The sequence below is a fragment of the Passer domesticus genome, chromosome 1 (genome assembly GCF_036417665.1).
Source record: "Passer domesticus isolate bPasDom1 chromosome 1, bPasDom1.hap1, whole genome shotgun sequence".
NCBI lineage: Eukaryota > Metazoa > Chordata > Aves > Passeriformes > Passeridae > Passer > Passer domesticus.
The window spans coordinates 97,420,063-97,432,115 of record NC_087474.1 but is presented as its reverse complement, the minus strand read 5'-3'; the positions used below and the strand labels follow the sequence as shown (position 1 = coordinate 97,432,115).

General features: G+C 43.7%; 2 protein-coding genes across 2 annotated transcripts; one reads left to right on the top strand and one right to left on the bottom strand.

The window, feature by feature from the left end:
- Nucleotides 1-3,196: 3,196 nt before the first annotated feature.
- NDUFS6 (NADH:ubiquinone oxidoreductase subunit S6) lies at nucleotides 3,197-9,675 on the bottom strand. The gene is made up of 4 exons (XM_064430614.1): nucleotides 9,481-9,675; nucleotides 8,425-8,478; nucleotides 4,455-4,577; nucleotides 3,197-3,343 (listed from the first exon to the last, which is right to left on the bottom strand). Exons 1-4 carry the CDS (start codon nucleotides 9,625-9,627, stop codon nucleotides 3,278-3,280), a joined length of 390 nt encoding a protein of 129 aa, XP_064286684.1. The 5' UTR covers nucleotides 9,628-9,675; the 3' UTR covers nucleotides 3,197-3,277.
- MRPL36 (mitochondrial ribosomal protein L36) lies at nucleotides 9,654-10,584 on the top strand. The gene is made up of 2 exons (XM_064430628.1): nucleotides 9,654-9,748; nucleotides 9,902-10,584. Exon 2 carries the CDS (start codon nucleotides 9,912-9,914, stop codon nucleotides 10,221-10,223), a length of 312 nt encoding a protein of 103 aa, XP_064286698.1. The 5' UTR covers nucleotides 9,654-9,748; nucleotides 9,902-9,911; the 3' UTR covers nucleotides 10,224-10,584.
- The last annotated feature ends 1,469 nt before the right edge of the window (nucleotides 10,585-12,053 follow it).

The following is a 12,053-nucleotide window of genomic DNA, read 5'->3' as shown; positions in this document are numbered from 1 at the left end:
TCCTTTAACCATTTACAACGTACATATTACTTAACTTTACAGCTCTCCTAGCTGCCCACCAAACATGGGGTAAGTTTTTAACATCCTCCTTTAGCACTGGCTCTGAGCCTACAAGTATTGCCTCCCAAAACAATGTGTACCACCAGCAGGGAACACGCTAAACAATGCCAACAATGTGGATATTACAAAAGCAAACATTTCTGTTGCTATTACAGCATGCTGTATTTTGTCTGATACTTGCAAGAGCATTAAATAAAAAGGGCAAGTATTAATGGCAGGTCTCAGGGTGAGAAATTTAGGGACACTATTTGCTGATTTGGAGGAGACTTTTACAAGAGCAATTTCCAGAGCACAAGCAGATGCCATACAAATGAAAAATTTCAGAAAAAGTGCTTTTGCACGTTGTGCCATAGTCATACTAATGATTTGTGCTCTTGTAAACAGAACTTGCCTTGTAAATACCTTTCAGTTAATTTTTAATTAGAGGACAGAGAGCTACCAAGCAATGTGGGGAAAAGGATGGATGGTCCTTATTTTGGAAGTTTAAATACATAGTGATTTTCACCAACCTTAATACATGCACCAATAATGGAGGAAAAAGCCTATCTGGTTTTGCTAGGTAAAAAAATGAAGTTGTGACCATTATCATGTGTTGGTACTTTGCATTTCCCTAGTGACAGAGGTTTGTACTCCACTAATCAGAGACTGTAGTTCCAACCTGGGATGAATTATTTATAAGGAACAAAACAGTGACTGACAGAATCCAAGTCTGAAAGTTTTATTCCATACTGCTTTCAAGTCTGAATTTGTGGCCTGAGAACTGCAAAGCTGCTTTGATACTTACCTGGTTTAGTTTACCCTTACTTTGATAGTGATGTATTCTGGTCTATCCTTACACATCCATTTCCACATGCATCTCCTTGGCGAAACCAGTAAAGTTTAGTTCTTGTTTTTCCCCACTTCTTTTTCCTGCAAATCAAGACTGGCCTTTCCACAGGTACATGGATGGCATTGTTCAAAGTGCAAGACTTCTTATAAACAATCACTCCCACATAGATGCATGACCCTAGCACACAGGAACTGACATGAAGCAAAGTCTGAAGTCTTCCTATGGAGATCACCAGAGCAAAGCAGAGGCCGTTGTTTCACGGGTGTCAAGAGCTTCACACAGCACAAGTACTTTAGGGAGAACATCCAAGAACAGCATTCCATAGTTCAGACCAGTGGGATGGGATTTGTCTAGGTCCTCAGCAGATGCTGTGCCAATTTAAGCATTGTTAATTTATTATGAGCAGCAGTGATCCAAGCAGATACATTATTCATTAGAACATCAAAGGTCCAAGGAAGAGGACCGCATACCATTATTTGTTTCAGGTCTCTTTGAAGAGATGATTGCACCATGAGAGAACTCTGCCAGCCAAAATACCCTACAAACTGGTAGGGAGCCAGAGTAAAATGCAACCAGATTTATGCTTCAAGACAGACACTGATAGTTCAAGCATAGACTTATCAGAAGACTGTTCGTGGCATCCTATTTATGCTGTTGATAGATCATTTGCATAAGGTCAGATTGCAAATTACTGGGTTTCATGGATGGATCTGTTGCCATCTTTGTACGTGCTCAGGTGCTACTTTAAACACAAGTTAACTTGACCACTGCACTAACATTACAAAATTACAACTTTCATAACAGAGCCTGGCCTTATAGAAAGGTCAGTGCTCAGTAACCTACACTCCACAACAATGCATAACTCTAATTAGTACTTCCTAAATCTCGGTCATTACAAAGAATAAATTGACAGCCAGAAGATCACTGAAACCAGCAGTAACAGAAAGGAGAAAAAGCAAGGGGAAGAGACAGAAAGAGGTAAAGCTTTTATAGGTGGAGTGAATGAAAAAAGAGGGGTGTCCATGCAGTTACTTACACGCAATACAGCCTCTAAACACATGACTTCTACAGGGAGAACCATTCAGACCTTGCTTTAAGCCTGAGTTGGTCCATCTTCATCTATAAATTGACACAAGCAAGTTAAGCAGCTTTAGGCCCACGTGATTTGGTTCAACTTGATACAACCACATTAATCTAACTATGTAAACTGCAGGTTTAGAATCCTACTTAAACTTTACACAAGAAGCAATTACTCACTGGGACTATGCCTCATCACCAGCATTTAAAAAAAGTAATTTACTGACAACAGCTTAAAATGCTTTGCAGAGCAAAGACCAAACCAAACTCAGACCATTCTGCTCCAGACAGAGGCCCTGTTTGAAGGCCCTGCTCACATGACAGAATGCTACCTAAGTGACATTAAGTGGGTAGATATGTCCCATAACCAGCCTCACACAGCCTAGGTAGATGCTCTCAGTGTCAAATTACCTTATTAAAGGTATTAAATACCTTTAATTAAATACTTAATACTAATTAATACTTAATATTAACTTATTAAATACCTCCTTAATAAAGGAGCAGAAGCTACCACCTGTAATGGAGCAATGCCTACTCTGACAACTCTTTTTCACTACTGTTCCATGGAGGACAATTGCAACCCATGGTGCTGCCCAGGCACTGCAGTGAGTTAAGGTCATCATCTCAGCTGCAAACAAGATGTTACAGATTCACACCCAGGCTTTGGGTGTGAATCCCAAGCAGAACCAGATGCACTCTCACCCCTTCAAATGAAGGGCGAATGGTTAAGTCCTCACCTTTCACACGTGCCAGCTTGGGTAGTTCTCCAGCTCACACTGATTACCATTCCAGGCACTAGAAGCTTCTTTTAAACAGGCAGTAAGAGCAGCTACTTAATTCAGGGCTGACAATCTTGCTTCCAGGAGTTAGTGTTGTAATGCTGAGTATCATACTATCTTTGTATTTCCACTTGTGAATCTAACTGCAGATACCGGACCATGAACCAATTAGGAGTGTCACACAGTGACAAAAGACAAACACCTAGGATAATTAATCACCCAGTAAACAATTACAACCCATTCAATGTTGAAAAAATACATATCTACCCAGTACAAACCAAACCTATCTACAGCCAAACACCAATTCTAAGCATGCAAGAAGTCTGCCAGACATAAAAACTAAATCCAGTACAAAGCAGATATTGTAATACCATTTAGCTTTCAAATACTTGACAAGCTGGGTTTTAAATTGAACAGACTGGACTTTCCATAGTTAAGATAAACACAAATCTGGGCTTTCTAAATATATTGTTTATTTATAGTTGAACATTAACATCTGAACAGAAATCTGCAAGCACACAGGGATAACCATTCAGTGATGTTTCTGTTTAAACTGGAGTCCACAGTAGCCACATGTTCCGGTCTTTGTCTCTTTGTCCTGCAAAAATATAAAAATACAAAGCTGCTAGTTTCACTTTATAAAACTTTAAGAAATTACAATTTGTCTCTTATTTATTTATGCCACCTTTTAAAACCAATCAATATTGCTGAAGTACAGAGTTTAGTCTTTTTTTGAAACACTGAAAGCAGAGATTCTTCAAGAGTGTGGCACACATCAAACGAATCAACATAAAAAGATCAGGAGTGTGCTACAGAAGTTAAGGCTGAAGTCATTCCTAAGTATACAAATCAGAACCTCCAAACATTTGACTTTGGATAATGTAAAATCAATTATTACAAAATTCTTACTTTGTTCAAAATAGAAATGCTTATGATTCTAGTTAGGAGTCATAACAACACTGACACTTGAGGACACCAGTCCCTCCCCACATTCTTTTGGACATCAGGAAATGTCAAAGTTTAGGTGAGCAGACAAAGATTCTAAAACATCTGCAATCAGGCTTTACCTGAAAATAGGACCTAAATAACAGCTGCATCAACTAAGGTCATAGGAGAATATGTAGCATCACATGTAGCATCAGTATTTTTACTCTCTAGAACAAGAATACACTGGAAATTTTCACTACTGTCAACAGGAGGATAAGACAACATTGATTATTCATTCTCTGGCCACAACTGAAATATTCAGTCTTCAGAACTACCAAGAATCCCATAGACAAAAAGAAGGGTTGGTTTGTTTGGTTTTCTTCATTCTTTTCCCCTTAAACTTCCAGGACTGAAAATAAACTGCATATTCTTAAAAATACTGCAAATGTATGGTCAAACTACATGGTGGCATTTAAATAATTAGAATTCCAAAATGAAGCAAGGATGTTAATTTTTGCTCTCAGTGGTTGCCCTTACTACTTCACCTGATTTCCTTTTTAAAAAATACTGTCCTACTAAACAAACCAAAATTTCAAAAAGGGATTTCTATAACTTCAAATGGAAGCCGTCTAATTCTTCTGATTTTTATCAGGCATCAAATAAAATTAGCACCTCAGGTGGTTACTCCTCTTATTTTGTTAAGCTAGCATTCCAAAAACCAGATGATCTTACAAAAAAGAATGCACAGGCAAAACATGCTATATGCAGAATAATGACATTACCAAGTTTATGTATACTTTGGGATGTCCCAAAGCTCCACCACCACCATCGCACGATATCACTCTGCTTTCAACCTGACTCACAGGCTGCTCTGCTATCAAATCAATTGCAAAATTCTTGTTCACCTGTAAGAGAAAAAAGGAAAACTTTGAGATACTATCCCCACTCAAACAGAAAGCAATTGCCATTTGCTGCCTCCTCAGACAGTTCCACTACAGCCATTTAGAGAAATTCCTGCTTAGGCTTCCTCCCAACTCCTGCACCATCTCTAAGGCTCTGCTATAAGAGAGATCAAGGAAGTATACACTGAACTCTGCAAAAGTAATCCCTTTCCCCTGATATACAGGCCACATCAGTGCTCAGGCTTCAGCAGACTCAGCAGAGAGGTGAGCAGAAGCAAGTAGACAAGACAGAAATATTTAACCAATACTGTATTCTGCTTTAGTGACTACATGGAAAAATTGCAGAAGAATCTCTGCTGATAAACTCAAAAATAATAGTGAGACAATTAAGGTCAGGCACGAGATAAAACAACTGCTGGTAATTTAGAGCCTCTAGCCATGTACCTTATTCTATCACTGCACAGGAATCTCATGAAAACATGAATGTGGTGCATAACAACAGTCAGAAAGACAAATTGTTTAGCATCAGAAAAAAGGAAAAACCTCTAAATGCCACTACTCCACTCTGTAAATCCATCATACACACTCCCCGAAAATGCACATCACTGACAAGTAGGGCTTCTTCCTAGAGGACACCTGCATGGCCTGGAAAACATATCCATGTCTGGACAGGCTGGTGACAGAGCAGCTTGTCCCTCAGCAGGACCTACAGTAATCCAACACTCTCCAAATGTGCACTGAGCAGAAAACTACTCCTACAACTCATTGCAAAATATTCCAGGAGGGGCCACCTTTTTCAAAGGCCATGATATACATGCATGAATATCAAATAATATGAACACCCAAAGGAGGCAGTATGTACTGCTCTGTGTATAAACATGCTGGTATTGGAATAAAGATGAGATTCTTAGGAAAAAGACAGCTATGTGTTCATTACATAAATCCCTAGGAACTACAATAGTGTTTTTATATATAATACTAGTACATAACACTTTAGTATCTTCCACCAAGCCTTCCATTAAGTCTCCCTAAAAATCTCCATTTTTTTGTTACAGTAAAGGAAGTCAGTTTTGCCAACTAAGAATTTGTCCTTACCAAAAGAAGATGATAGCTAAAAAAAGCTAGCAAAAAAATAGGTTCCGGTACTGAAAGAAACTGGTAGCATCCACTGGTAGCATCCACTGTCTGGGGCCGCATTCACAAGTCATGTAATTTTCGCCAAACAGCAAGAACTTTTACTGCTGTTTTTAATAATGCTCAAAACTGTGCATCCTTCATTTTGTGCTAAAGGAGGAGGGAGATAAAACCATTATACATCTTTGCTTCAAGATTAGAAGAACTCCATTCATCCCAACACTTCTTAACCACAAAAGGAACTTGTGGAGAAAGAGAGAAACAAAGACCTCTCATCCACTGTATAGCTAAGACTTGTGTGTAGTTCAGCCTACTGAACAAGACACAGTCTAGGAATTCACCAGGAAAACACACCACAAAAAAACAAGCTCATGTGGTTGCAGTTACAACATAACCCTTCAACTAAAGCATGGCAGTACTCAGCAGGAAGACGCTGACTCCCTCAGCACCTCCAGATGTGCCTTGCTCCAAGGATTAATCAATGGGCTATTTACTTTGGTCTCAGTCCAAAGATGTAGAGGGAAGACAGGAGAAAATATTTAAAACAGATGAGCACTGAGGTGAGTCGTCCTCACACCTTCAGCTGCTGCACCAGCCCAAAAGAAAGGGCAGAGCTGAAGTGGGAATGGCAGTGTTGAAATAGGTCCTGCTCTACCTTAGGGATTATAAAAGAGCAGGATGACCTTAGGGATTACCAAGGGGCAGGATGACCTGGATGGACCGTGGCAGATGCAGTTTAGCAGTTGCCATGATCAGTTTTCTAACATCTTCCTGCTTTAGGCCCTTGCCAGAAGCACTAATCCCCAGTTCTCCACAGAGAACCAATGATTTTAGCTAAAACACATGGATGTCACTAACAACTAGGCTGGCAGAACCGTGGGGACAACAAGCACATACTCTAGGCCATGTCCCTGGGCCTGGCCACCTGAAGCACGCAGGCCCAGACCCCCTGACTTGGGGGGAGTCCAGAGGCTGTGTCCCCCAGACAGGAAAGCTGCCATGGCTGGAATGGGCCGATCCCGAGCAGGACTCAACCACCTGGACCCCCTGAAGGCAAAGGGAAGAAGCGACCAAGAAAGAACAGTCACCAGGAGAGCTTCTTCTTCAGAAACATGACAACATTCAGACTACAGACACAGCTGTCAACCCTAATATTGGCAGCTGAAACACACTGTGGGATAATGGCAAAGCCCCTAGAGAGTAATCCTCTTAATAGGCATAGATCGTTTAAAGTATTTAACAGGTAAACTTTGTCCCAGTTTCACCATTAAAACTTAGCATTAAACCTTGCTCAGCAGACAGAGAGCTTGGTTTTTGCTGGAGAAGGAGGAACTGGGCTGAACTGAAAACCTTGGATGTTCATACTACATAGAAAATTACCTGATGGCAAAAGCACATTAGAGGGATTGCTGCCCCATGGAGAATCAGGCTCAAGGAGCATTTCCTACAAAGTTACACAAGTAGCAGAGATGCTGGCAGTACACTTGAGGGAGACCTACTTTGCCAACTATCCGCTGTGAAGTAAAGCCAATTCAGCATTTTAAGTGACATTTTTATTTAATTATTCCATGTGTAGAATCCCCACTTTTGCCACACAAAATGAGTTAAATTGTATCCATCACACGGTAAGGTAAACTCAATATGAAAACTCAGAAATTGGTGTAATTAGTTCAGGTTAATTTAGGAAAATAGTAATTATATGAAACTACTTTAAAAATCTACCACACCTTATACTTAATGTCCCTACTGAACACAAACATTTATAGCATTAACACTAAGCCACTATTCAAAGGCTCAGGCATTGAGGAATACATTTTATCTGAAATAATTCCATTTCTATCCCAAAGGCCAGCAGATCCCTCATGGAGCTGTGCTGCTTGATCATTAGAGAAAACTCAGTGCTAAAGGACTTTTCACAGAGTGGGGGTAGGTGAAATTTTAAGCAGCAGCAAAAGGGCCACCTTTACAGCACTGCACTTGGATGACGCTGGTATTACTAGACTTTGCATTTGAGGCTTCACTATTTCAGAACAGTCTACATTTTATTTTTATTTGTTCCATCACTCTTTCAGCAAATGCTTCTCAGGCTTATTAAAAATGTAATTTGGGTAAAAATCAGAATTTTAACTACACAGAAGCAAATTAAGCTTCAAAACAGATGTAAACCAATATAAAAACAGATGAACAATTCAGCAGAGTATTTAATGATGAGATTTTTCTGAATATAAATGTGCTAAAAACATACTAACAACTTCTTAAAACACATGCTTAAAATAAAACCTGTGTTTGAGAACCTGTTCAAATGCCTACAACTCTAACACCCTAAATGCAAGCACTTAACAAATGTAGAGCAAGTCTTGAGTTTTTCAAGTTTACCAAAAGCAGGGAGGTAAGACAGAAGCAACTATAAGCTGCCTTAAAAAATTTTTCACCATAGTGAAAAAAAAAACCCCACTGAAACCCCAAAAAACACAAACCCATTTGGTTTGGGTAGAGTTTGTTTGTTTGTTAGGGATTTTATTTTTTTTTTGCTCGTTGGTTGTTCGGTTTAGGTTGTGAGGTTTGGGTTTATTCGGTTTCTTGCTTGTTGCGGTTTTTTGGGGCTTTTTTTGTTTGGGGTTTTTTAATGAAAATGAGGTTGAGGACATTACTATTAGGTAAAGAAAAAAACCCATAAACTACCCCCTCTCCCATGAAAAACAGTAGAATGAGTTACCTCCTTTTGTCGTCCAACAAATCTAACTCTTCTATAATCCTTCTCGTCATACACCTAGAGTGTAAAATAAATTTGATTTTATTTAGAGAGCAACAACTATAAACATAGAACACAAAGACTTGGAAAAAAAGTAGCTTGAACTGCATTCTTAGTTTGAAATATTATCACCTTACAAGCACATAGTATACAGAAAAATTAGCTTCCAAAAAAGCTGGAAAGTACAACAGACAAGGAAACTGGTGGTGGCAGGGCTGGAATGAAAGCCAGTAAACAAGAGCCTGATCGCAGAGATGAACACAAATGTGTAATGTCATTCCTTGAACGCACCTAGATGGTGAGCTAAACTGAGAAATTCAGGTTTTGTATTTATTTCTGTCCTGCTAAGTAACCACAGAGCGAGCTTTCCCATGTTAGCTACACCCACCATCGTCTCCCATCTCAAGGCACTGCACAATGCTCAGCTTCTCCACTGGAAAAGCGGTAACCTGGAGTTACAAGGCACTGACAAACGGTGCCTCTTCCACCTGTCAACTCTTGGGCTGGGTCACAGGTCGGATTTGGATCGGAACGCTCCGTAATGGCCAATTACCCTCATCCTGATTAACAGGGGGGTTTTAGGTTATTGTTTTTGGGTTGTTTTTCCCCGAAACAGCGTGTACCTCTTGTGTAGGGATCATCCAGGAGCGTGAATTCCCACTGGGCGCGCTGAACGGAGAATCAAAGACTACATAAGGTTGGAAAAGACCTCTGACACGATCGAACCCAAGCAGTGACCGAATGCCACCACGTCAAGCAGGCCACATCCAGCCATTTCCCGAGCACCTCCAGGGACGGGCGCTGCACCGCCTCCCTGGGCGGCCTGCCCCCGTACCTAACCGCTGCTTACGGCAAGAAATTCCGCCTGATGCCCAACCTGAGCCTCCCCGCCACGTTACATCGCGTTACACCAGCGCGCTGCTCGCGGCTCGCAGCATCTCCCCGCAGGCGCCGGCGGGACGCGCCCGCCGCCCTCCCCGAGCGGCGCAGGGGCGGCAGCAGCGGGCCCCGCGCGCTCACCTGCCCCGTGTGCGTCACCAGCTCGCCGGTGTCGGAGACCCGCACGCCGTAGGGCCGGGCAGCGGCGGCGGCGGCCAGCCCCGGGCGGGACAGCAGCGGGCGGCTCCGCGGCAGCAGCCAGCGGAAGGTCGCGGCGGGCGCCGCCATCTTCGCGCCGCCCACGTGACTCCCGGCCAGGCGGGCGCGGGCCTCGCCCCGCCCCGGTTGCTGCGCGCGCTTCCGGCGGCGCGGGGACACGCGGCGGGCGGGGAGCGGCGCGTGCCGCGGGGTGAGCGGGCGGCGAGGGGCGGGCGGAGGGCGCTGTCCCCGCCGGGGGCGGCGGGTGGTGGGTGGTGAGGAGGAGGGGAGCGGCACCGGGAGCGGCACCGGGAGTGGTACCGGGAGCGGTGCGTGTGTCCTGACCGGCGCGCTGTCCCCGCAGGGTGCCGAGCATGCTGTCCCTCCTGGTCAGGGCCGCGGCCACGGCCGCCCCGCTGCGCTCGCTGTGCCGCTCGTCCCTGTGCTCGCTGGCGCCGTGGGGACGGGCGGCGGGGCTGCCCGCGGCCGGCTGGGCCCCGCCGCCGTGGTGGGCGCCCCGCGGGCTGCTGGCCGTGCCGCCGCCGCCCGGGCCGCCGCTGCCGGCCGGGCTGAAGACGAAGACGGCGCTGAGGAGGCGCTGCAAGGACTGCTACATCGTGCGGCGGCGCGGGCGGCTCTACGTGTGCTGCAAGAGCAACCCCCGGCACAAGCAGCGCAAGGGGTAGCGCCGGCCGGCGGCCCGCGGGCACAGAGCTGGCGCCCTGTTGGGCGGCCCGGCCCGGCCCGGAGCCCCCCGGTCACCGGGAGCCTGCAGCGGGGGACTCCAGTCGCGAAATCCTGTGCGTGACAGTGTTTGGAACAGCTAGAGCGAGGTGCGATCCTGACGGCCCTTGCCGGAATTTCAGGCCTTGGATGCGGAGAGCTGAAGTGGGAAACAACAGGCTTCCCTGTAGTCTTAAACGCGAAGCCTTAAAATCACCATGCTGTTAAATTAGGAAGGGTGAAGCTGAATCACTGGACTCTGAGGTGCATTTGGGTTTAATTAAGCAAAATGAAAATAAACTCCGTTGATGTTCATTACTAAAACACACTGCGGGTTTTTTCTTAAACACCCTTCCCCCACCCAAGATGTTGATAACAGAACCAATAGTTTCAAACTCAGGTGGGCAGTTTCAGATTCCATCTGATTTGCTGTAAGATTCTGCAAAGCTTTAGGCTCACTCTTATCAATAGGTGAGGCTTAAGAATATTTTTCTTTTCTTGTGTCCGTTCAAAGAACTCCTAACAGGTGTTGAATAAGAGCAGTAGTGCCTCAGAGGTCATATAGCCAAGCTTAACGTTGAATGCCAACTAGTGGACTGGTATTCATTAATTAGAGCCAAAATTGCTTCAGTCACCAGTGGTATTCCTCACACTTCTCAATATGACTGCTTGAGGCAGGAGTGTTTGATCATCCTCTGAACTGCAAGTTCTTACCAAATGGTACCAAACTCAACTTTCAGAAATCTGTCCTGTTACAGCTACAAGTGTGCCAGAGTACTGTGAAAAAGTGTCCCCGACTTGAAAGAGGTGAAATTGGTTAAGCACTGTGTTTCAAGTTGCTGTAACATTGGATAGCATGATGGCTTGAACACTTTTTCTGCCCAGTTATAATTCCACAACTTTACAATTGCAGTAACTTTTATAATTAATATGCTTTTTACTCAGTGCTTGTAGACAACGAGACTCTAAGCCTTTAAACCTGTGGCTAAGCATTCCAGAAGCAATAATTTTTGGTTTTCCATATGTTGGGTGATTTGTCTTTTGACTCATCTATGTCATCACTGGAAATGAGGGTTTGGAGAGAGAGAGGAGCAGGTTAGTTAATGTACACATCCATCTAAGGTGGCATTCAAATGGCAGTGGGAGGAGAGAGAACAAACTAGCTTCATCTACCTAGAGACTGATTGATTCAAAATGTGTAAGGCTCCTCAAAATCAAAGAACCTTGAAGTAGTGGAAAACTTGATGTGCTTCAAAAGGTTTGATTGAAATTTGGACTCTCATGAAAAAGAATTTCTGCCTTCTAAATACCCGCAGCTTGTGCATGACAGTAAAATGTAAGCACAGAAATTTCTTGGTAATATTTCACGCCTTTAACGTGCTTTGACAGTTAAGCTGTCTTAGGAACTGAAGATTTTAAAAGCTCTGATTCTCAGTGTTAATGGTACACATTTGTAGGTGTGTGCTGTGTGTTTTGTTCCAGCAGAAGAAAAGGCTTGTGTGCTGTGAACCTCTGTGATACCTTGTGAGTTTAGCTATTAGTACACCTTTAAAGTAAACAGTGTTATGACCAAAGAAACCAATGATTTCCATGCCTACCCACTTTTCCAGTGGATAGTAAGGACTGACCTGTGGATTGGGCATGAGATGAAGTGAGGGAGGGTGTGTTGGTTGGTTGGGCTTTTTAGGAGAGATGGCAGGTGCTCTTACTGTCTCACAAGCAGTTCATCCAGCCCCTTGGTTCAGTCAGAAAAAGGCAGCTCACTGGTACAAAACAAACTTGCTGGTGGGTTA